Here is a 26,420-nt window from a genome sequence, read left to right on the forward strand (position 1 = left end):
TATTTTTATTTACTTTATTCCAGAGCTTTAATGAAAGACATCAAATATTGCTTACAGAAATACTTCATGAGGATTCGCTGATGATGATTATCCTTGGAAAGCTGTCTACATGAAATGGATACAAATACTATACTGACACTGTGTATTTCTCATCCCCTCCAATATTATCAGGGCAGTGCCCAGTGTTTTAGCTAACCATAAAATTTCCAAACTCTGCTACTGCTACTGCTAGAGACCTGTGGGTTTTCCCCAAATGGGATGCAGCTGAGGTCTCCAGACAGTGCCTGTGACAGGAGCAGCAGGGCTGGACCAGGCAGGGTGGGCACATCCACAGCAGTGCTGCAGGGCAGCTCAGGAGGAGCCTTTGGAGACATGCCCAGGTCTCTGCAGTTGCTGTGCTTCTAGTCACACTCAAGTTAATTAAATACATCCTTTTTGGACCAAGCTAAACTTGGAGATGCATTTCTGGAGTGCATCCAGGATGCTGCAGCTGCAAACAGGCACCACAGGGCATGGCAAGAGCTGACCCACAAAACCATCTCCTTCCTCACAATATATACAACATGGGTGTCCCAGTCCTCAGGGTTTTATTTATTTCACACCATTCCTACATGTGGCTGGATCTCCACACGTGCTGCTGCTGTTCCTGCTGGCAGCCACTGACCCTGCTGACACCCACAGGACCTTCCTGTGCTGTGAAGAAAAGGCACCACCCCTTCCCTCCTATGCTGCTTCCCCCATGGCTTTGAGTGGATGTGGCTGGTAAATAACACTGGAAAGCCTCTAAGCCTGTCCTGAGAGGATTCCCCTGCCAACAGCCTGGCACAAGGGTTAGCTCATTGCTGCAGAAACACAAGGAGGTGTAGTTTGCTGTTCCCCACTCCCCCCTTTGCAAGGGGCAAATGCTGCCATACCAAACCAGAGATGACCACGAGCAGTAAGATGAGGACATGACATTAATTTCTTCTCTCTTTAAACAGAAAAAAAAAGGGTGATAGAGGGGTAGCACCTAAATAAAAAAAAGATGCATGTGTCTGACAAAGACTCATTGGACACAGAGAATCTGACATACAGAGGATCTGACCATAGGGACTGTAGTGTTATGCTTATAGGATGGAAATTTAACACCACCATGACTGGAGTTACTAATTCACCGTCTCTGCACAAGTGAGGATCACCTGCGTACCCAGCCACAGCCTGCCCTGCCCTGTATGGGCAGTCCTGTACAGCTCCCCTGTTCACCTCCAGCGCCCAGTCACAGAAGGAGACTGTGGAGAAGAGGAAGGTTCAAACAGCCCTTGCAACCCAAGGCACCAATGTAAAGGTTTTAATTAGCCCTAAAATGCCACTGAAACAGCCCACATAGAACAGTCATGGCAGAAGCAGTTGTACACACTGTGGTCAAGATGATGCCAAGCAGCAAGGATTCAGATGAACCAGGGATTTGCTCTAAGGAAAACATTTGCTAGATCAGTGGAGAGAGATCTCAAGTCAGGCCCAACAAGGGAAGCTGGTCCTGTACGTACTCACTGCTGGCCATGGCCAAACCAGAGCTGGTTATGGCCAAACCAGCCCTGGCAAGGCTTCCCACACATGCTGCAGGTGGTCTGCAACCTGCTTGGATGCAGACTTTGTCATTTCATTTCAAAATTCCTCTTACTGCCTTTCTCTGCTAGCCACGGATGTTTCCTTGCTACCTTTCACTCATTTTTGGTTTTATAACCTAGGCCTTCTAATTTATTCTGATTGAAGATTTGTCTCTCTGGACTGCCTTTTCATTTTTAGTTGCTGCCTCCGCTTAGTTCCTGAGTGTGGCTTAAGGTGGGAGGTGATCCTTCAGCTGTGCACATGCGAAGAGAAGAGGAGTACACTGAAAACATGGAAATCCTCAGGTCCAAGTGTTACTCAGGCAGAATTTGGTGTACAGTTATGGGGATGGGAAACAGAAGCACAGCCTGTCCATCGGTGGAGAAAGTGCTCCCTCATAAGACCTAAGGCACTGCAGGGTCTAACCTGGCACAAAAGCAGAATGAGCAGGCCCCATCCATTAGGAAAGCTCACTGGTCATTCCTATTTCCAGACTCCCATCACAGTAACCTGCCTCAAAAACAGCTCAAGGCAGGATGGAACAAGTTTACCATGAGTGTGTGAGCAAAGAGTCACTTAAGACATGCTGGCACTGTGGTAATCAACACAGAGACTGATCAGATCCCCCAGTGTGAGCAGGCAGCAGAGCACACAAACCTCTGCCACTACACTTCTGAGCAGCTTCAGAGAATCAGACAGAGGAAAAATATCTAATTAGAAAAATCTAAGTGAGAGAGGTTATTGCATGGGTCTGCAAATGGGCCTGAACATAGTCACCTAGTTATCATGTGTTATCCCAGCACCAGTGTGCAGCCACTTCCACACGGGAAGCAGGTAAGAAATCTCCTGGAGCTGGAACTCTCCCTTCTGGAGGGAAGCAGCTTGCTGGGACTCTACAGACGCTGTGTAGAGAAGAGTTTCTTCCTCTCTATCAGAATCAAGGCAAAGAATGTCAGAAAGCTTTTGGGTCACAGCAGATCACCTTTAGAGTGTGACTTCCACCACTGGCACTTAGCCTCCTCCCTTCATGCTTCCTCTGTCGCAGACCATCTGAATACCAAGGTGACCTGTGAAGATAACACAGAGAGAGGAGGCATTTAGGAGCCACTGTGTCGATAGTTGAGGACAAAATATAATTGTACTGTCCTCCTGGCTATTGACAGAGTGTTCCCTCTACTGCACAGCACCTGCCTGGAGGCTCAGCACCTTCCTGGCTCAGCCAGTCCCAGCCAGTGGCTCCCCAAGCCTGCCAGCACAGAGGAGGCTTTGGGTCAGCTCAGGGGAGAGAACCATCCACTTAAACAAAGGCCTGTCCTTATCTTCTTAATATTCTCTCAGAGAAGAAAACTATCCTCCAGACGACTGTTATGGTTTGAACCCTCACAGGAGGGTTTTGGGTTGAAAAAGCGGAGCTGCCAGCGTGTTTCTGCAGCACCGAAGCAGCTGTCCAGGTTCACAGGAAAGGCTCCTCAGCCTTCTTCCAATAAAAGCCTATGATCCAAGGGAGCCAGGGAAAGCAAGAGAAACCACCTGGCTGCTCTGCAGGCTCCAGGGCACTGCAGAGAGGCCCCTGCTCACACTACATGATGTATCTGCCAGCAAGATACGTCAGGGGCCAGAGATTGTCCACAGAACTCCAAGTGCAGGAAGGACTCCTTTCCCTCACTCATTTGACAAAGTCACCCACAGAGCACTTTGCACCTCTGGGCTCAGCCTTCAGGGCTGAAGTGAGTTAAGATGTCCCAGTTAGCCTGGATCCTTGCCACAGTGCAGAACAAGCCCCAGCACCCACAGAACAATGGGTGGACAGTCAAGACCCCCATGATCATCACTGGGTGGCAGGAAGGGTTTCTTGAGCCCTTCTCACACAGACATTCTCCTCTGAATGATAACTGCCACGCAGATGATAGAGCATTCACCTGGGAGACCAGTGTCCACAGCAGACATCCTTGCTCTAAGGCACAGGAGTGCTTTCCTGGGCTCTGGAACGAGGTGATTCACCTTGCACTTGGGTTCTCTGCTTTGGGTGCCAAAAAACCAGGTCAGAAATTCCCAGGCTTAGGCAGGCAAATGATGAGAGGTTAGGGCTCTGCAAGATGCTCCAGTTTCCTTCAGGAAAAACTTTCAGAAGCCTGACATCTGCTCCACAGAAAAACAGAACATTTTTCTATACTCAGAAGAATCTGTAGGATGAGAAAAGTATTTTCTGCCCAGCCATAACACACACCAGTGTTTTTCCATCTGCTGAGAAACCTCCCAAGAGAGATGGGCTCCCTGTCAGCCTCCCCTTTGGCAGAGTCCTCCAGGTGTCATGTGGAGCCCAAGGACAGCACTGAGAACCAGGCAGCTGCTCCCTGTGTTTCAGAGGAGTGGGAATGAAGACCTGGCATTTGGCAGGTGAGGCTCTGTGGATGCACCAGAGGTGGAGTCTGGTGTTTCCTGCTGGGTCCAACAGAGTCTGTGGACAGGGAGAAAGGTGTAAATGAAGTGATGCAACACAGAGAGGGTGTCTGGTATCTCTGCAACGTGCCAGAGATGTGGCACCAGGGCACATCCCTCCAGATTCCTGACTGCCAAGTATCTTGCAGCTTCCCAAATCTCAAATCTTGCAGCTTCTACAGATGAGGTCTTGGATGTTACTCTGTTTCCTCCCCATGTCCAAGAGGACATTTTCAGAGAACATTCCCAGGTCCCACGGGACAGCAAAGCTTGCTCTGATGGTCCCACTCACAGCGCAGTGTCACCACATGGAAATTCTCCACCAGGTCTTTCTGCTGTTCCCTCACAGCCATCTCACACACAGGCACAGCTTACAAGTGCCCTGGGATGGTCACAAGGGTCTGTAGGTTACAAGAATCTCTACGGCTGCCACAAAAAGGGGGGAGGTGATGGAAGCCGTGCACTGAGGGGTGAGGCTGGCAGAAGGCCCTGGTTGCTCATGGACACCGTGTCCTGCTGATCTCCTGATCCTGGGTGTCAGAGCTGGTGCTGTCCAGTTCCTCAGCCAGGGGCTGGAGTGGTTTCATCCCCACTCCAGACCTCAGCCCTCAGGGGTGCAGCACGTGCCATGACTGGGATCTCTTCTCTGGAAGTGCACAGAAGACGTGTGAGGCTGAGACTCCCTCAGTGAGGTTTGGGATGGCCCGGATCTTTGAGGTTGTCTCCAGGGTTAATGACCTTGTCTACCTCTGAGTGATTAGGAGACCTCCCCTTTGTGACCTCAGGCTTTGAAAGGCCCTTGAAGGTAATGGCCTGGTTAACCAGCCCTGTGCACATGAGCTTTGCCTGTACTTCATGTCAAGCCCTCTGCTCTGCAGACAGTGTCACAGGAGCCACTCCCCACGAGAGGCTGCCTGATCACCCACTGCAGACCAGTACAGAGAGCAGGATGTGAAGAATCATGGAATCACAGACCCATTCAGGATGGAAAAGCCCTCTGAGGTGATCAAGTCCAACCCTTAACCCAGCACTTCCAAGCCACGTCACCAAGTGCCCCACCCACACATTTTTTGAATACCACCAGGGATGGTGGATCCACCACTGCCAGAGGCAGCTGTTCCAATGCCTGACCACCCTCCTAGTGAAGAAATTTTCCCTAATACCCAGCCCAAAACTCCCCTAACACAACTTGAGGCTGTTTTCTTTTGTCCTGTCAGTGGCTACATGGGAGAACCCTGAGCCCCACCTGTGTGCACCCTCCTGTCAGGACAGGGTGAGCAGTGCTGCAGCGTGCCCAGCTCAGGCTCTGTGACACAGCCACAGCTCAGCACCTCTCCTCTCTCCACCTGCAGCCCTGGCTTCAACACTAGCAAAGGTAAGAGGCAACTCAGCAGCTTATCCAGGGGACCCGCAAACTGGTAGGTATCACCTCCAGTTTAATTCCTTCCTGGGCATGTCGCTTGTGACACAGGCATACAAATACAGAGGGAGATACCCTTCTGAAAAACACACATAAAGTAGAGCCCTGCTATTTCCTCGTTTTGTCAAGGAATATGCTACAGGAAGCAGCTCTCAGGAGATGGGAACATTGCTGACTTGTGTTACAGCTCTGTCACGCAGGGAGCTGCTGGCCTTGCTCTCAGTAGTTCAAAACTGAAGTAACATTTTAAACATTGACCTTATACTTATCAGCATGAAGCACAAACATGAGTTCACATCACCTACTGTCTCTGCGGGTGAGTTTTGAAATAAATTCAGCAGAAAATAAATTAAAAATTCAACAAGTCATTATATGACAGATCTGGACGTGTTTCTTTTCTAATGGATAAACACAAATACAATATAAACCACATCTGAAATGCATCATTCTCAAAAGGTGACAAAATGGACTTCAGCTTTAGTAGAGCCTCTGTTCTTTTTACTAGCAACTTCAGTGGAATTAAAAATTGGAAGTTTTGATTATAACTATTTTTTTAAAAGGATGTTACAGGCAAGACAGTGGCTCTGTGTCTGACTTTGCAGAGTAGGTTACTAAATAATACATATTGAGCACATGCTGCTGCTGTAGAGAATGTCAAAGCAGCAGGAAAGCAGGAGATTTTGGTTTTTGGAGAGATTCTCTGGTAGATGGGCTTTTGGTATCCCCAAGGCACAACAAAGCAGAGTGGCACCGTGGAAATAAAATACATTGGTTGAATGTTCCTGCTAAAGCTAAAAGAAGGATATTTTAGCAGGCCCTTCTCAGTTTTGAGATCAGATGAAGGGTTCAGTTCTTTCACCATTAGTTCCAGGGAGAAACATCACCTGCATTTTCCACAATTTCTTTGTGAACCATAAAACCTAATTTTAAATTCAACTTTGTTTTTGGACTGTAACTCTGTACCAAGGGCTGAAATCTCTACCTGGGCAAAGAAAGCTCCTGCTGCAGAAATTGTTCCTTCTTCTCCCCACAGGATGAGTTATCTCTACAACCCCTATTAAGTTGTTTATCCCGGGCCAGTTCTCATAAGCCCTAGAAAAACACTTAATACACCCAAGGATAGCTCAGCTACAGCTTTGGGGGCATAAAATAAGCAGGATGGCTTCTGCTGTAGTGTTAGAAACAAAAAAGGTTTAATAAAGGCAAAATAACAAATAGAAAAACTCGAGCCAGGTACAGAGGTCTGCCCCTGGTAGAAACACTTCACACAAAAGCCCCTCTTCTCTTTTGTTCTGTTCTTTTCTACTTGATTGATCAGGCGGGACTTTTTGGCTTCTATCCAATTAGATGTTCTCTGGTGTTTGGTGAAGTCTCTGAGGCCCTATAAGGTGGCTTTCCACCTAACAGTTGAGAGAAGCTTCTGGGCTTCTTTCCTTTTTTGGGGGACAAAGATTAGTTTTGCCACTCTGTCATTAGGGGGCGCATTCCTACAAACCCCTAACACCATCCCTAGCCCATTCCAGCTCAAAGGCCTCAGAGCCCCATTCTGGGGAATGCTGGTCACAGCTCAGCCCCTGCTGATCTTGATTTGAATCCCAAAAGTGAAGCAGGAAGGCTGTCAGTTCCTTATCTGCTCCCTTTCCAAAAACATGTCTGAAAACAGAGAAACCAGTCATTTTTTCTTGATTGTACTTCCACTGTCTGCAATAAATTACTTTTTTTTCCTTCTGATTAATCAAAGTTCACAGAAACTAAATCAACATTACAAAATAGAAACAGCATAATGGCATTTTGGCAGCTTTCAAAAATTAACACTTAGATCTATTATTTAATGGAAGTTTAACACTGACTACCCCAGCACTTTATTTCAAAACCCTCCAGAGTCTCTGCTCTCCTGAGCACCAGAACATGTACTGTGTTAAAGTATTCATAATTAAACAATACCATAGGACAATTAACATGCAACTTCACCTGGTAATGATCAATAAGAAGATGCACCAATGAGATGAGATAGTTCCCCTGGGTGTACTTTAAGCCATCTAATTTTATACGTTGGACCTTACTTGGATATCTGCCTCACACTGAGACTGGACTGCTCTCTACAAATGCCTGGTTTTTCCCACTGCCCTCACAAGTCAGAGAAATTAGCCAAGAAAAATACTATTCCTAGCATCTGCACTTAAACAATGAATCTCAATCCAGTCACAGAAAACAAACACCAAATCTGACTCAAATATCTGAGATGCAATTTTGATGTCTAAAGTCTTGCTACACTGCTTTAGAGTCTTACAGGTCTTGGCACACATTTTATTAGCAGCAATTTCAAATTCACTGGCAGACCATTGATGGAAACACTGAGTGTCAGGCCTGCCACCAACCCCTGCAGCAAGCCCTGAGAAACACCAGCTTTCCCAGTGACCACCATCTTACAAGTATTTTTTTCACCTTTAATTCATACCATATCTGCTCTGCTGCTTCTGGGAGCTAATATTTGACTCCAGCTGCACAGTTATACAGCACAACTGCTCTGTGCTGCATTTATTAAGTAGCCTCTCTGTCAAACTTGCACCTTCCACAAAGAATGAAATCAGGGATGTTTGATGAAACCTATTTATCACAGGCTGCCACAGACTGTGGCCATTAGTCTCAGTCTCCCCTTGTGCTCCTAAAACCTGGACTTCTCTTTGCCCTCAGAGTCTCCTTCATCCAATAATTCTGTGAATTCCTGTCCTCACACCCTGGTATCCATGATCCAATCACATGGAACCACATCGTATGCAGCCTCTAGGTTTTCTCCTATAATCTCTCTGCCCCTTTTCTATTTCCTTGAGCCCAATATCTTTGTGGCACATTCTGTACAACATGTTCAGCTGGAGATTGAAAATGTTTCCTAAGCAGATCCAAACTTTCCTTCCCTTACCTTATATATAATGAGGAAAAAAAAAAAAAGAGTAAAAATACTTTTTACCTTTCCTTGGTGTTCCAGGCTCTTTGCATTCTTTTCCTTTATTTGCACTGGTTGCTCCTAATGGACAAACCTTGGGTACAGCAAAGCCTGTTTCTCCCTTTGAAGTACTCCTTGATTTGGGGACACAGTGAGGGATGGGGCAGTAGTGGGATCACAGAGGTTTGATTATCCTGACTTGTGCAGTCATCTGCTACTTAGTCCTGGACGAAGGGCTTTAAGCAGTTCCCCACTGGGCTCTGGCAGGAAATGCACCAGGAAAAGCCCACCATCTGCAGGCATGCAGATTGTAAAATACTCCCTAGGCTAATTGTAAAATACTCCCTAGGCTCAAACTCGGAGTAAGTAAAGAAGTAGGTAGGGTTGCTCACCATAGATTTTCTGAATTCCCTGGAGGTCGTCCTGGGGCAGTTTGAAGTTGTGTGTTTCCATGTACTGGTAGAAAGGAGCCATGATAGCACTGGGATCGTTGGAGTGTTCCAGACCCAGCGCATGCCCCAGCTCGTGCACAGCAACCAGGAAGAGATCATTCCCTGTGGGAGGAAGGCACAGCCAGGTTAGCACACAGCCACGGCCTCAGGCCATCCCAGCCCTGCTTGCCCACAAAGCCAGAAGCAAATGCTTTGCTCTCCTACTGCACAGCAGGTCACAGTGCCAGAGTCAGCTCCTGGAGATGGTTTTAGTTCCAAAAGCCTGCACAGCCTTTAGCTATTGTCAAAGAATGAGCCAGAGGCTGCCAGCCCAAGAGCAGGTAAAACAGGCAGTGCCTGGAGTGAAAGGATACTGACTGTAGACTCCTTTGTAGAGAATTTACAGAAAATGGCCAACAAAATAGTCACTCTGGCACCACTGGCTCCTTATCCAAGTGCTGCAAGGAGAGGTGAGAGCACAGACTGCTAATCAGTGGTGGACTGAGTGCTTTGTGCCCCTTCTGGGTCCTCTGGTGACATGCTCTGATCAGTCCTGGACCAACAAATGGCAGGGGGGGTCTGCAGGCACCTGGCAAGGCAGGGGGAAGGACAGAGAAGACCAGGGTAACAGTGTTCCACGTGGGCAGCCCCATCTCCTCCAGCAAGGGCTCCTCAACGTGCTTTTACTCTGCTGGACCCCTGGCACTGCCATGTGTGCAGGAGCTGAGCACAGGCAGCTCCATCCTGCCCCACTCCCACAAAGGGAAAAGGTTGGGTTGGATCCCAGTGGCAGAAGACAGAAGGAAGAAGGAGGAAAGAAGGGTCGGGACTCTTCCTGACAGAAGAAGGGATGAGGAGCCCTGTCTGGTGCAGAAGCTGGGAGCAGTGCGAAGTAGGGGTACCTTCAACTCTAGAGGCACACAGTCCTCTTCAGTCCCATGGGCCTGGGACCCTCATCTCTTTGATCTGGAGCTGTCCCTGGATGTCCTGCTCCATAAGGGACGTGGAAAGTGACCAATGCTACGTAGGGATGAAGACACATCCAACAAGGACTGATGAAAGGGTCTCCTCACGTCAGTAAAATGTCTGAGCCCTCAATTCTGCCTGAATTTGGGCTCCTCTGGTTTTGTTTTTTTTTTTTTTTTGGCAAGGTAGAAACCAAGAGCACTTGCAATCAGACATTTGCAATCAGTTGTCAGTGGCAGTTCAGTGGCTGCTCTGCAGCCTCTCCGAAGAGCTTCCTCACACCTGCAGCTGAACAAAGCTCAGTTCTGTGCTGAGCTCTGCCTGAGACAGGAGCTGCAACAGTGACTTACACAGAACCACCCCCACTTCTTAAATAGTTACTGCTTCACTGTTACCCATAAAAACATGACAAAGCAGTTTCAGGGATCTGCAAGCCTCCTCAGCAGGGAGCTTTGCCAGTATTTGAAAATACCTGAAGTCAGTACCAAACAGTGCTCCCCAGCCACACACCAATCCCAAATGGTTAAATGCTCTAAACATTTGAGTTGGATGGTGAAAGCATCTGAATATGCAAGACATGTTAAAACATACAAGTGCATTTCAAATCAAGTTTCAAATACAATTGTCTAAAAACATATATAGCCTAAAATTTAGCCACATATTTATGGAAAATTTTAGAATTTCTGTATTTGGGAAATTTAAATAAAGACCCACTCTGTAATTTTTTCTCATCTGTTGCTGAAAAATCTGGTGTGTGCAGAACAAGTAAATACAATGTCTATCAGTACAGTATAAAATCCATGAAGTAGTTTTGTGGCAAAGTTTGGAGGACTGATCATTCTTCACAGGTTTGCAAAAACACTCAAGCTTAGAAGATGCACCCAGATTCCAAATAGGATTCAGAGAATCAATGTCCTTTTGCAAAACTGAATGGACTTAGTCTCCTATATCAGCTAAATGTTCATGGAAGCATAATTTTTCACTGCTACAACTACTCACACATGGAAGGCCACAGTAAAGGTCACTCAGTACAGAGCTGACCTCATGAGACTCTGCTTGCCACAGGCTCACAGTCTGTGCCCATGCTCAGGGACATCTTTCCTCACCTTCCCTTGGTGGCATTTTCTTCCTTGCTGAAGTACCTGCAGTATTTGTGCTGCCAGCAGATCTAGAACTTGTCTCTATATAACTCTACATATAAATCTATGGAAGTCACTTGCCTCCATATGCTAATCCTTTACCAGGAGCACAAGATCAGGCACTATCTTAAGTTAAATTAGTTTCAAATAGCCTTCAATCATTTGTTTCTGCCCAAAATAAATGCCAGCCCACTTTACACGTGGAAAACGAATCCCACAGACTCACAGGATGGTTGAGGCTAGAAGGCACCACTGGAGACTGTCTGGTCCAATGCCCAGCTCAAGCAAGGTCTAGTAAAGCAAGTTGTCTGGTCAGGTTTTGAATGTCAAGTTTCTCGTTTGGGGGAGCTGCACGCCGGGCACTCCAGACGCGCCAGGTGGAGAGGGGAGAGGAAGGATCATCTCCTTGCTGGCACTGACCTGCTGCCAGCGCTCTTTCAGAGGCAGCCCTGGTGCTCTTGGCCTTCTGTGCTCATGACTCATGTTCAACTTGCTGACAGCCAGGAGCCCCAGGTCCTTCTCTGCAAAGCTGCTTCCAGCCCCTGGGTCACCAATAGTCTAGGGTAGGGCTGTGCATTTCCCCTTCCTCACCTTCCCTAGGCTCCTGTCAGCCTGTTCCTCCAGCCTCTCGAGGTCTCTGAACAACAGCATCACTGGGCAGTGTTATCAAACACTCCTCCAAATTTCCTGTCATCTTCAAACTCACTGAGTGTGCACTCTGCTGCATCACCGATGTCATTCCATCAAGGTATTAGTCAGTACTGACCTCATGCAACTCCTCTAACACAAACCCTGAACTTCTCCATCTCACGGTTATTGCAGCCAAGGATGAAACTGATCTTCACACTACCCACATTCTTCAGCTATCAGGTCCAGCAGATCATTGTTGTTTGTACTTTGATCACCAGTGAGATAACCAGTAAGAGTTCTGTGATGATCAGCAAGATGAAGGCTCATTCCTGAAGAAGTACCTCAACCACCCCACTGGTCAGGTCAGCCAGCTCTTCCACTATGAAACAGATACACACTTTTCCCCAGCTATGCTTAGAAAATACTCATTCCTGGAAAAACAGCTGTGGAAAACACCTGCTGCTGTCCAGTTTTAAACCACCATTCTGGCTGGCAGTTATGTGTGAGGATGTCACAGAGCACAGAAAATGTGGGCTGGGAAGCTTTGTGGCAACTAGAGGTAAGAAACTCAAAGAAATGAGCTGTCCCAGCTCCAGCACCGCCACAGTGGGCAAGTCAGCAGTGAAGTGGAAAAATTCTCCTCCTCCATGGCCAGGAGACAACCCGAACCAAAGCAGGGATAAACCTGGGGCAATGGCTGGAGCAGATAAAGTAGAGCTCAAGAGAATTCCTAGAAAGTGAACTGACCTCCACAGAAAGCAGGACAAGAAGCTCCTCTTAGTTCTCTCCAAGTACCCTGATTCTCAGTGCTGTGGTTGCTTCTCATCGCTTTTGCTGAAAGGCAGACACGGCAGAAGCACACACAGCTTCCCTCTCCTTCTGCTCCCTGCCCTGGACAAAAATTTCCCATCACTGTTTAATCCCCTCATCTTTCTATTCTGGCCTCCTCTCAGACACATCTGTTGATCTTTTCCTTCCAGCATGCCCCTGTTATCTCCATTCTCCATCCTGCTGCACATTCTAAGGGATCCCAAGTCTGAAACAACTACATCATTCTCAGAGAACAAGTGAGACAGCATTTCATGGGAGGAGATGGGAGAAAGAAGTCTTAAGACCATTTCAGAAGCCCAGAGTTCTCAAAAATCCAGCTCTGGATTCATCATCCTGTTTTCTCTTGAAGGGTCACTCAATCAATAATATTGTCAAGCAACAAATTCCTTTTCATTTGCTAATGGTAGCGAATTCCATAGCATGGAAGAGAACATATTGTTCCTTTTGAAAGGGTAGGATAGGATTTGCTCTGAAAAGAAAATACTGAAGTATAAAACCATCAGTGTGGTTCTCTCCTTCCACAGCACTCGGCCTGGGGCTGTGAGGGCTCTCTGTGTTCTCACCCACTGCTCAGCTGGAGAAGTTTGGAAAGGAGCTTGTACCTCCCACATTGTTTCTGTTGGTTCCTGAACATACAGGAAGGTCTCTGACCTCCCAGCTCTCCACGTTTCTTGTCCAACAACAGTCGCCATAGTGTCCATCTTCTTGGAGAAAGATTCAGATGGAGAACTAACAGCCTAGCTTGATGCTTTGCTATGGGAACAAGGTCAAGCAATGGGATACAGCTCCTTAATTTCCTGCTCAACCCACTCTCCCAAGACCAAGTAACAAGAAAAACTTGCACTCAGAGTATCCCAGTCACTCCCAGTATCCCAGGTTAAACAGTAGGGTTTGGAAGGATCTGTACTTGGAGGAAACAGTCCCAAGGGGAATACAACAATTTTTGCTCATTTGCACCATCTGTACAAAACAAACAGGTCTGGTCAGAGACCTGCCTGAGCTTCCTCCTTCCCAGTTCTCAGGAGGAAGCCAAAAGTCCACCAATGAGCAGCAGAAAGAGGATGACCCTGTAAAACTGGTGGGAGTAAGTCAGGTCATTGAGTGAAATTTTGACCTGCTACACTAAACACAAAGAAACACAGTTAATTTATTTCTGAAGTAGCTGATGTGTTTTCCTTACGAGCACAATGTTATCACCACAGAAAACGACAACTGAGGACACACCTACAGCACTATAAAAGCATCCTCCATTATCATGATGACACACCAGGTGAATACACTGCTTACCTTACATCCAGCTCAATGGCTCTATACGACTTGAAACATAGGTTTAAGTTTAATTTTCTTAATTAAAAACAATCTGTGCTCAGGATAAACCTCATTAGCTGGTGTGCTCCCACATGAGCTACCTTACTTTAGATAAATTGCAATATAATCCCACATTAAACCCAGATCTTTGCTGAAAGGACTCTCAAATTGTTTGTAACATTCTACTTTTCCCTGCAGAGTAAAGAAACACAGTTTTATTGCAACAGAGAACACTGGAGTCATAGATACACTATTTATATATGAACTTCCTTCAACTTGCAAACTCCACCCCTCCTGATTCTTTGATTTTAATCTTCCTCTGGAAAAAACATTCAATAGGTAACAGACACCTTGAGACAGCTGTTCTTTGTGAAGTTGCCAGCATATGCCTTCCTGTACAGTGTCATTCCTTTTAACTATGGAAATCCATACCAAAACACTTTATTTGGCTACGTAACTCACTGAATAATTCCTGTAGGTTGCTGAAATGCCTGTCAGTTCACAGCAGCAGGTCACAGGACTCCATTAGGGCAGTGCTATCAGTTATCGCCATCAGTGTTTATCCCTCAGCACAGCTGTGCATGTGGGTAGGCTCTGGAGACCGCACAGCTGGGGACTGTAAATCCAGGACACAGCTTCTAAGACAACAGAAGTACAAATAATATTGCATATCTGATTAACAGCAGAAAAGAGACTGAATCTCTGCTCTTTGTCATGTTTGTTTTATATTTTATGAACTGTATCACTCTGCCAACAAATCTACATATTGCAGTGTACTCAAGACACAAAAAGACATATGAGGGTTACAGTTTAAAATTTTATTAAAGTAAGAATGATACTTAAGAAGTCAGATGATTGATTGTGTGTGACAATAGCATGCCTTAGGTAATTACAGAAGAAATGGTGTGAACTAAACATGCTTATGTTCCTTCCACCCCAACAGCCACATACAGACAACTGTTTCCCAAGCACAACTTAAAGAAGCTTTAGGGCTACTCTAAGCTATGCCTTGGTTCTTGCATCTTCAGACCTGGTAGGTCTGACCTGTCCATGTGATTTGTCTGTGCTCCTCCATTCACCTCCACGACATGCTCTGCTCAAGGAAAGCTTTCCAATCTTCTGAAGACCCTGAAGAAGGGATGATACTGCTCTGTGTAATTCTGTGGAAAACAGCTTTTCTATCTAGAAAGGAAGAAAATACATGTTAAAAAGAAATACAGGTGTTCCTTTGTTCATAAGCCAATTATTGTTACATGTTGCTTCTTAAGGAATTACTGAAAACTCTAAAAAGTGTCTGAACAGCTTCCCTGGAGAAAGAAGGAGTCATGCAGTTTTAACAGCAACTGTACCACAGCCATGTTAAACTGATCCCCACGAGACCAAGGGACTGCAGAAGGACAAAGAACCACATCATATTACCAATGTGAAACGTAATTTGCCTTTATTGCCCAAAAGGCAGCTTGCAAGTCAGGGCTGGTAGCTATGCTATACACCTTAGTAATGGTGCAAGCTGTGCTTTATTTGACATGCACAGTGGGGACTATGAGGACAACCTCCTGTAGAAACTCAGAGGAAAAATACAAACGAATGGTCTGGAATGGTGAGACCAAAACTGACAGAGAGGGGCAGTTGTGCCATTTCAGCTGCTCAGCAGCCTGACAGTCAGTGCAACAAGCGTGTTCTGCTGAAAAATTAACCCCATCTTTCACAAATGTAGGTTGTAATTCCATAAACAATTCAATATCAAAGAATTACTAATCCCAAAATGAAAATTCCTATTTGCCTATACCAGCACAGAATTTGGTAGAACAGATGGTAAAGCAGTAAAGAAAAAAAAAATCATAGAAATAGAAAAAAATGTAGGTATGACCTTCATTCCATCAGTCTTGAAAATGAGCTATTGTTTGTATTTTAAAAGTATTTAAACACAGCAGAGTCTACTGACAGAATTCAGTCCTGACCCAGCTGTGGAAACACTGTAAGATAACTAAAATACCCCGGGTCTTGGCATAGGCAGTGTGGACAATCTAGTCTGTGACATTTGGAATCCTTTTTTGCCCATAAGCTTGAAATGATATTTAATTCCTGATGCTGGAAATGGAGCAGATGTTGCTCTGGAAGATGTAAGAGCAGCCCTGTTTCACAGTGAGGGTGTTCTCTAGAGCAGGAGACTTTCTGTCTTTGTTGTCCCCTGACACAGAAGTTCCTGATGGGGCTGTAAAACTGAGTAGGACTGAGACACAAGAGAGCTGGGATGGAAGAGATCTTCCCCTAAGAGTCATATTCTTGGTGGATTTGGGTAGAGAAGGCAATAGTAGTCAAACTGTTTTCAAACTGTGAGCTCTCCTTCAGAAAGAGCAGAGAAAAGAAAAAACTAATTTAAGCAACTCCCAAGTTTGCTGCTCGTGTGTGATGTCAAAATCCAGAGTATTGAGCCTACTGATGCTACAATCTGCCTGTGATGACCTGCAAACTCTTTTCAAGAATTCCTCTTTTTAAATTTTTTTTCTCCCTCATGGCCTGTTGTTTTTCTCCTCCCCACTTCAGCAACTGGAATGCCACAACTTTATTAGACACGGCTCCGTTTTGGCTCATTTCACATCATCAGTTTCTGCTTTACAAAAAGGAAGTTATAAAAAGAGACTTTTTGGCTCACCTTGATTCTTGTGACTTGTTTTTTTTTCCCTAGGTTTTTTTTTTCCCCCCTTCCTTTTCAAGGGAATGACACATCATTTTGATCGTTACTGGCTCTTTCCTGTGAATCCCAGAGTATTTCACTCTCTGTGAAAAGAAGTAAATTACTTTACTTTGACTATACTTAAATCAATAGGACTCCAAATACCTACATAACTGTATTCATACTCTGTGTATTGAATTATTGCTAACAAATGCAATGGGATAAGTTTTAATTTAAAGAACACTGTGAACTTCAGGTATTGACAAGTACCATCAGATGTATTTACAAGTACAATGTTTTGAAAATTTGGAATTTGGAGATGACCCTCATTAATGAATTTCAGCTGTAATCAATAACTAGTACAGCCAAGCTTTAAAATCCAGCCTGCATTGTGAAGCCACTGCCATGTTTGCAGAATGACAGCAAACACACCAAAAGAAAGCATTACTTACAGAGAGGCTGTCCAGGGCTGGAGAGGAGAATCTGAAGACAGAAATCTTCTCTGTGTGCTGATGGGCTTCCTCTCTTCTCCTTCAGGTTGACAGGACAGGGGTGTAATCTCAAACTGCTGCTGATTTAAGCTGCCTGATTTGATTTCTTTTTACTGTGGTTGGCTGTCCTGAAATCATGTGTCTATATCCTTGCTCAAATCTGTTCAACATTAGCATAGGATGTGAGAGAGCTCTGGCTTATGGGAAGGAGTCTCTCTCCAAGCAGCTACAGGATGAAACCAGTGTTAAGTAGGTGTGTCCTGGAGATTAAACACCGAACTGGTCTTCAATGAACAAAATACCAAGCAACAGCATGACCTGGTGAAGTATCATCAAAAGGCCTGAGAGAATAAATTGAAATTTTAATACTATTTATGCCCCACTTGACTTCCAACGTGCACATGAAAGTCTTCCAGGTCTTCTGTGTTAAGGGACACGTGAGTAACTTCAAAGCAGCTCTGGTTTTCGCTCTGGAAAACGCTGATGCTCATTTTCAACAACAGTGTCAAAAGCCTGAAAAATAATGATGGATTCAAAATGCCATTTGTTAGAACAAAACTCTTTAGATGTGAAGATGTTCTGTATCTGAGAAATCAAAGAAAGAAAATTAAAAATCTACTTAGCAGCCAAACAGCAAAAAAAATTACACATATTCTCTGTTGTGAGTTATTCATTGTATTCACACTCTGTAGATTGCCAGCCTCAGAACTTCTGTAGAAAGTGAACATGAGAAAAAGTGGTAAAATAAGAAATAAGACAAAGCCAGGCAAGACGCAGAGGAAACAGGAATTAATCGAGGAGAAAAGACTACCAAGTTCTGGCAATTTGCTGGGTGAAGGTACAGGGGTTAAGGTGCATTTTCTTTTCCAAGCAGGCACTGCACTTGCACAAGTCAGGTAAGTGGGGAGCAAGCAGAGAGTAGAGAGTCAGCCTAGGAAAATGGATGCCAATACAAATCTCAAACACAAAAATAAAGCTACAGCTGGATACTCTGCATTCCTCTTAGTTCCCTCCCCCCCCCATAAAATATCACAACTGTAATCAAACAAAACAAAGAGGATAAATAATATTTAGCCAGCAATGTTTCCAAAGATACTGGAAACACCTGGAAGTCTTTGATCATGAAGAACTGTATGACTAGTTTTTACCTAGAAAAAGCCAAACCTACTGATACATCCCCCTTAAGACCAGGGAATCTGTTGGATATTCTGTCATACATTCTATGTTTATAGGATTAGTCTGGTCAATGCTCCAGAAACCTTGTACATTCAGGCATGAAAAAAAAAAAAAAAAAAGGAACAGTCACAGGTGGTTCTTCAAAAGGATGAAGCAGCTGGCAAAAAATATTGCCAGCTACCTTTTCATGCACCTGTGAGCATCAACAGGCCTCCCTCATGAAAGATTTCAGTGTTAAACAGTTCTGTTTTGAGAAGGGAACTAGCTGATAGAAACAGAGAATTTTATGAGCTGAATACCTTGTTATGGCTCAGAGCTGCCATGAGAAGTAACTACAATTTGCTTTCAACTCAAATTCTGTCTATGGCAGTGATAAAGAATTATGGAAAAATGTAGATTGGAAGGCATGGCTGGAAGCCACCAAGTTCTGCTTCAACCAGGGCTAATCTCAAAACTACATCAGGTTGTTCAGGACATCACCAGCCACGTTCCAAATGTCTCAAAGGATGGAGTCCCCACAACCTCTCCAGGTGCAGCCTCTCAGTTCTGCCTCTCTGTATCTGAAGAAGTTTTTACCTTACACCCCAGGTGGAGATTTTCTTGTTGCAGCTTGTGCCCCTTGCCTTTTGTTCCTTTTTCTGTTCCTCCACCTCCAGGAGAGTGTGCCTCCCTCCTCTCTCCAATATCTCCTCAGGTGGAAGACTGCTTCCTCCTCATCCTCCTCCTCCTCACTAGGCCGACCAAGCCCAGCTCCCCTGGTTTCATCTTGCTTACAGGGACACAAACGCACAAAGAACAAAGAAGTTTTGTGATGTTAATACTGCCAGGACAGGAAACAGGAAACCTCCAGTGAAGACAGTGCTTTGAACACACTGATCACCAAATTAAATGTTGGCTTAAAGCCCTGCATTCCCCCAAGCAGGCATGTCATGATCACTGGCTGTCAGTAAGCTCCAAAATTAGCTACCCCAATCAAAATTTTCTCCTTCAGATCCTTGCTGAATATTCACATTCGTCAGCCTAGAAATATTTGGCTGTCCTGAAAAACCTGGTCAGGTTCCTGAACATATGCCATGTCCAGATGGTGACTCCAGGAGTGCTTGCCCTGCTGTTCAGGGAGATGTCCAGTGAAACAATGCTACTCCTTGTGGTAGAATCACAGGGAAAAAGCTGTCCAGTTCCTCTCCTCTGTGGCTGACAGAACCTTCCCAAAGGTGGTTCAGGCCCTTTTCCTCCAGAGCTTCTGCAGAAGCTCCTGCACTGAATTAACTGAAGGTGACCTGTGAAATCTCATCTCCCATACTGCTTCTGCCAGTGTCTTGCAAACTCTGGCAGTATTTTTGGCTGGCTTTCTCTCAGAAGCCATGAACAGGAAGCTTTCCAAAGAAGCCTCTGCAGGAACCCACTGGGATCTGTGGGGAGGCACAATCAGTTGGAACAATTATAAGATTTGTTTACTTGCTGTTAGCAAAGCTCACCATTTCTTGCCAACATCTGAAAAGCTGCCACAGTGGTCATCCAACATTTACAGAGAAAACTTGGTACAGGTGTGGAAGAGAGGCACTGAAAGATGAACTCATGGTTCATCTTTGCTCTGTACAGTGACCGCATGATGTGAAGCTGAGCCACACTGGAGTTGGTACAGAAATAATTCATCAGCTGTGGGTGTTTCTTGAAGGAGCTGAAGTGACAACCCTGGGCACCCTCCCACCTACAATGCTACATGACAACAGATGACAGGGAGGTTTTTAGAGGCCAGCTCTGCACATGGTGAAAGAAATAAAATCCAGTGATCCCTGGCAGAGTACGGATACCCCAGGTCTTACCTCACTTTAGTATTAAAAAGATTCTCCAATCTACCTGCTGGGGGTTGACAGACACCACAGATTTAGTGGTATGGTGTTAGTGACATGCATAACAGCAATGTAGGTTATGCTTTTAAAACACCAGGAGGGAGATTTGCATGGGATTATTATTAATACTATTTGTAATGTTAAACTGGAAAAAAAAATGTACTTTCTGTAATTAACCTGGATTAAAATAACGTTTGAGTTGTCAGAGGTGTGTAAGAGCTGTAATGTGTCATGTGGATATTTAAACTGACAGAACTAACTTCCAGTCACTCAGGATTCCTTTTCAACTTGCCTCTGGAGTTACATACATCTATAATGATTATTTCCATATAAAGGCTAGTAATTGATTTTGCCTGTTAATAATGTATTCCATGCATCTCCTGTATGCTTGAGCCAAGTTAGGAGCCAAGGGAGAGAGACCCCAGAACTGCCAAGTCTGTTCATTCCCTTTCAGCTTCTGCTGCCTGAGCAACGTGTCAGTGCTGTGAGACTTGAGGTGGGCAGTTCAAAGCCTGCTTGGCTGTTTCTACATAACATTTCAAGTAAAAAATGCCCAAAACTTCAAGAAAGGAGAGGAAAGTCTGGTGTTCCTTCTGACAAAACCAGTGCTTGGGAACTGAGCCTGCGCTGACACGTGCAGGTGACCAAAGGCTGAGTCTGAGCAGCCGAGAGGGGCCCTGTGGTCAGGGAGCAGCTGAAAGACAGAGATTCCAAACACAGCTTCACCTGCCTCCGTGTGCCAGGCACCAAAGCCTAACAAGTGTGGGACCAGCCAAGCAGCCAACAGCTGCTTTCATTCCTATTGAAGAGCATCTTCCAGGAAAAATATGAGGTCAGTCCCCACCAGGGTGACCATGCTGCCCCTCATGTGTGGTTGTGTAGATGATTTATCTCTAAATGAGCCCCCTCTTTTTCAGCTGCATCTTGTTTGCTGCATCACTTCTCTGATTTCCCTTGGTTCCTCCAAATTCCAATGTTCTGCTTCATGCTTCCAGCTGCTCTCATCAACATTATCACCAGAAAACAAATAAATTCTGTATCCCATGGTCCCAGCTAATAAGAGCTGCTGGATTTCAACCTCCTACCTGGTTTTGCTCATCTTCATCATAAGATTAACTAAATTAATCTTCCAGAGCATACTTATGAGAATGCCAGAGAAGGCAGTACAATTATGAAGATAAATCAGCAACCAAAAATTGAAAGTACAGTCTTACTCGGCTAAAGAAATTGAATGCCTGAGTGGAACTGTAACTAATATCCAGGGGGAAGGAAACTTTGCATTCATTTTGAAAGCCTGTGCAGGGGTCATTCTTCACAGTAGAAGAAAATAAAAGGGCTGGTGCATGTGCCCCTCTTACCAAGGGCTCAAGAGAACAACCAACAGCACCACAGCTGTTATGATTACACCAATAATTTTAAGGGACAAGGTAATGGCCATGCCGTCCACAAGGGCAAAATCAGTATAATAATAACAAAGCAAAATGATAATGAGTATATAACTCCCAACTAATTATATCCTAGCTGGGATGATAAAGTTGTCAATAAGTCCAGTGGGTTACCACAAGGCCTCTTTACAAGACAGAAACTTTCCTCAACAGAATACACCCCTTCCATGTACAAATTGGAGATGGCTGTTTGCATAGAAAGATCTGCTCAAATCATTCTTATTTTTTCTGAATGGATGAAATTTCATGTGAAACGTTTCACTTTTATCCATATAATTTGCTAGCAAAGACTGCAAAGCAGCTCTTCTGTGGGGTGACAGCTGCTTCCAAATACAGACAGACTGGACCTCTGCAGGTGCCACAATACAGTGTAACAGATGCAGACCCACAAAAGCAAGGATTCAGATTGGAATAATTGTAATAAAACTGTATGGGTGAGAGGTCAGCAAAATTCTAAGGTTCTAAGGATCTATGGCACCAGTTTCAGCTCTGTTTCTGCTCTGTTGACATGAGATTTACCTTCACAATTGCAAGTCTAAGAGAGCTCCAAGGCAGATGGCTCAACTTTTCCCTTTAACTAATATACATTCTTGTCAGGAGCGGAACATTTTACACCGTGGTGCTTTGTGGGTTGATGAAAAGATACCATTGTTACTTCAATCTTATTTCAAGACTCTTTTAATCATTGAATGGCCAAACTAGTTCCTCTTTTGCACGTGAATAAATGAGAACTTTGCCAATGATTTAGTGGTAGGGCTTTTTTTATTCTTTCACTGAGGCTTCTTCAATTCCAGATTGATCAACCCTGTTAGCAGAAAATACATATCTTAAGGACATGCAAGACCATGTTTGAAGAAACACTTCCTGTTAAACAGATGATATTGTCCCCTCTAATACCTTATTTTCAATGAAAATTGGCAGGGAACTGAGCAGGAAACCTCTGATCACAAAGAAACTCTTCAAAGCCCTGCTAAAAGCATTTCAAATAGAACACATAAGAGGTGAGAATTTGAATCTAGTGAGTGCTCCAGTGACAAGGAACAGTGAAACAGAAGGAAACTCCTCCCTAAAGAGGCCTGGATCATCCAGTGAGGAAGCAGGACACCATCAAAACTGCACACCAAAGATAATGATGCAGGCAAAACCAAATTCCTCGCACAACACATCTATAATGCTCTGACTACAGCCTTACCCCTGTCACCCTCAAAACATCAAATTCCCCTTCTTCCATTAACACTTCCCCCAGAGGGAAGGGTCAAATACAACCCAACCCCCATTCTCAACATCCTCACTGGTGACTTTTCAAAAGAGCCTGTGCAGCCCAACCTATGCAGCATAGTAATCTGAAAGCAAATGCACAGGTGACATCCTCTGAAAAGGAAATCTCAATTCCTCTATCAATTCTTACACAGAGAGCACACCAGCCCCTCAAATACCAATTAATGAACTTTGAGGACACCCCTCATGACAGTCACTCAGAACAGCAGAGAAATACATAATGTTTTGAAAGAGCTACATGGATAAGAAGAGCATAAAAATAGCTTTTATAAAAAGAGAGAGAATCTACTCATTGTACGCATTGCACTCAAACACCATCCTAAAAACTGCATCAAAAAAAATCCTCGAAGAAGTGACCACCTGTGGTGGAACATCCTACCAAATGATGGAGTATTTTCTGCAGAGCCATCCCTGCCAGTCTTTAAGCTGGATCCCAACCTTCCTAAGCTTATCTCAGAAGGAAGCATTTTGTGCAGAAGAGAAAAAAGCAAGTACAACTTGTCAAAACCTTCCTTTCCACCTTCCTGCAAGGACCTTCTATCCCAGACACCAGCACTCCCAGGTCTCATACATGAGCTTTCTTGGGAAGTCATATCCAATACCTGGGCCTCCCACACTCCCACAGCTGAGCTCAAACAACTACTGAGACCAGACTGAAGTGGCACAGAGCACTGAGACACACAAACACACCTCACTGCTGCAGCTCTCACAAGGCAACCACTCAGTCTCTGACTGTCACTCCCGATCCTGGAGGAAGCCCTCCAGCCACAAACCTAGGAATAAAAATTCCTAACATTTCAAGACAGCAAAGCACTGCTTCTCAGTTACATTATAATTTCCCACAGTCTCTACACTCTCCCCCTCTCCACACCCCACCTCCCTTTCTCAGCCTACACCTCCTCTAGTCATTTGCACATGCCAGGAAACATTACTTCTCCTTCCCTACAAAGACAAGTATTGTATCATTTCTGCTTTCTTACAAATTAGCATTCCCTGGCTGAACCTGACAGCTCAATTTCCTGTCAAAGATGATCTGATACCAACTCACAACTCTGAGGGATTTTCCCCATTTGCAATCCAGTCTGAAAGGAAGCTGTCACCTTTAAGCCAGACCTGAAGGTGGCTTGTGTGCCTGAAAGCTTTTCTTCTTTCTAAACAACAGTGTTTGGTCTAATGAAAGACATCACCTCCGCATATGTCCTTAGGCTTCATGGGCACAACAACACTGCTGCTTTTATACAGTTTAGAAATCAAGACATATCTGCAGTCCAAGTAAACTTTTAGTCCTTATCAAAATACTAAAACATGATTTTGAATCCCTAAAGGCTTAAAGACACCTCATTCTTCCCAAACCATTAGGACTGCGGAAATTGGAGAGATATTTTGTAAGGCCACTGTAAAATTCTGATTGTCAGCCTAAACTTTTTACAAGGCATCACTATCCTCAATCAAAGGTTTGAAAATAGAACAGAAAGGGCTCATTGCCCTCATTTAGAGAGTAAGATAAAGCTAGAAAGATGCAGAAACTCTTCATGCTTAATACGACAAAAAGAGTTGTCCCAGCCATCAGTCTCCCTTAACTTATCAGCCAGCCCCAAACTATGACAGGATAAGGAATTCCAGAGTGTGAGAAAACAAATATGGATCAAAACAAATTGGCAATCTAAATGTCTTCACTTTCAACTTTCTATTCACCTTTACAACTAACTTTAATTGCCCTTGGAAAATATTCCATTTGATACAATTTCAACACTTTTCCCTCCCAGAGTTGTGGTTTTTGTAGGAATTAAGGCCCAAATCTTGAGAGATGTAAGAAGCCAGCAGACACACTCTTCACTCCTAAAATTCACACCATGCACAATCACAAACAAATTAATACTATTATTTTCCCATTTAAGATAGAATACATATTTAGAAAGCATCTGAACCACTGTATGGGAGGTGAAAGTTCCACCAACCAAATACTTTCTAGTGGAAAGCCTCTCAGTGTATCTGCATCCAACTTATCCTTGTTGGGAAAGATGACCTGCACTCTTACCATCATGATTAGAATTTCCAAGGGTCCATGGCTCATCTGAGTCAAAGTGAGTGTCTCCTCCAATTCCCGGTCCAGGAAAGTAAGCATGAGCCAGGAATCCACCTTCTCCATCGAAAGGAGAACTGTCTCCATGGAAACCAGAAGCAAAAAAGATCATAATATCTGCCTCCTTTCTGTCATTTTTAATTTCATGGTAAGGGACCTCTTCAAAGGTAAGTGGTGTCACTCTCTGCCAAACATCAAAGGCCTGACGGATGGCTCTCCTTGTATCAATCTCACCAACCTTGGGTGTGTAGTTGTGTACACTGTGGGAATGAGAAAGAAGGGATGTTTCAATTTGCAGAATACATTTGAGACTTATCAATACATAACCACACAGTTTCAACTTCCAAAGGAAAGTTTTTTGCAGACACTACTCTGTGCACGCAAAGTTTTGCTGTTACAAAGAAAGTTACCAACAGAACTACCGCCCTGATCTGAATCCTACATTTATTAACAAGAACCTTCATAATGCTCTGGTTGATTTTGGATCACTTCCTAAAAACTTTCAAATCTGGATGTAGACAGCTGAGTAACCTTTTTCAAAAATGTAAATTACTTCAGATTTTGTCTGAAGTTATGCTAAGATGGAATCTACTACATGAAAAAAAACCAGACCACTAAAATTCCTTTTGAGAAACAAACTTCCAGTAAACTACACAACCTTACTTATATGATGTGCTTCCTTCTCCCAGCTACTTAAAATATTCTAGAGCTCATAAGAGTGATGGATCTGCCAGTTTTGTGCAGCCCAGTCCATGACAGCTAAAGATACACAATTTGGGGAGAGTCAAGGGCATTTAACTGCACAAAAATGTCCCATAATTCTAAACCTTATGATAAAAATGCTGTTCATGAGATGTTTTGTGCATGTGCATATAACAGCCTCATGATTTATTAAACTTGACTTGGGGAATATAAAGTATTTATGTCATCGGAATAATTTTCAGTTTTTAATGAAGTTGTCTCAATCTAATATAAACACACTGTAACACATTCAGTGGTGAATCAAGACACCCATCACTTGAATGGACACTACAAATACTGAAATTGGAAAGCTAAACAACTACTGGTTTGACGAGGACAACAGTGCAGCCATCTGCCAAGCTGCTTCTCTTGCTTATACGTATGCTTAAGATTTACTTTATTTATATGATTCCATACCACTTTCCCCTAGGGTCCAGAAAAAGGTTAGAAGGATCTGATTCTCAGACCTTTGCATACAGAAGGTGTCTCTTTACAATTTGAATTAAAACAATTATTATTGGCGGAAGCTTTGAACTAGTCCCCAGAACTAGTCCCTCCTCCCAGTCCCTGCAGCCCCTCTCTGTAACTTGAAGCATCCAACTCCTTTCTCAGAATTCTTGTCAGAAAAGGCAGAGGGTCTCAATCTCTGAGTCTCTTTCCCTTCACACCATCATGTTCTTTTCTACACATTCTGGTACTTTTCCCATGCTGGTCACTCACACTTCTACCTCTTTACTTCAGACCTTCTTTCTGTCTTAAGTCTTACCCAGATCTTCTCCTTAATGACTACATCTCTAATTTTCACTCCTTTCAATCTCCTTTCTCCCTCAAAAAAATTTAAAAGGCTACAATTTCAACCAGAGGGTAGGTTAATTTTAATTTGAAGTGACATTCCTATTGCCAGAAACCTTCACTGACCATCCTTCAGCAACAGCCTTTCAAAAGCTCACAGCCTGACTGACTCACAACACATCTCTGGGA

At 44.3% G+C, this 26,420-nt stretch overlaps 1 protein-coding gene across 1 annotated transcript in view; it reads right to left on the reverse strand.

Moving 5' to 3' along the window:
- Nucleotides 1-26,420, reverse strand: part of MMP24 (matrix metallopeptidase 24) — a 43,725-nt gene that overhangs the window by 8,443 nt on the left and 8,862 nt on the right. Inside the window, exons 4-5 of the mRNA XM_041490452.1 lie at nt 24,654-24,958; nt 8,783-8,944 (exon numbers count right to left, since the gene is read on the reverse strand). Of these exons, the coding sequence (XP_041346386.1) occupies nt 8,783-8,944; nt 24,654-24,958 (467 nt within the window). The remainder of the gene's footprint in view (nt 1-8,782; nt 8,945-24,653; nt 24,959-26,420) is intronic.

This window comes from Pyrgilauda ruficollis, unplaced genomic scaffold (genome assembly GCF_017590135.1).
Source record: "Pyrgilauda ruficollis isolate IOZ18807 unplaced genomic scaffold, ASM1759013v1 scaffold123, whole genome shotgun sequence".
NCBI classification, from domain to species: domain Eukaryota; kingdom Metazoa; phylum Chordata; class Aves; order Passeriformes; family Passeridae; genus Pyrgilauda; species Pyrgilauda ruficollis.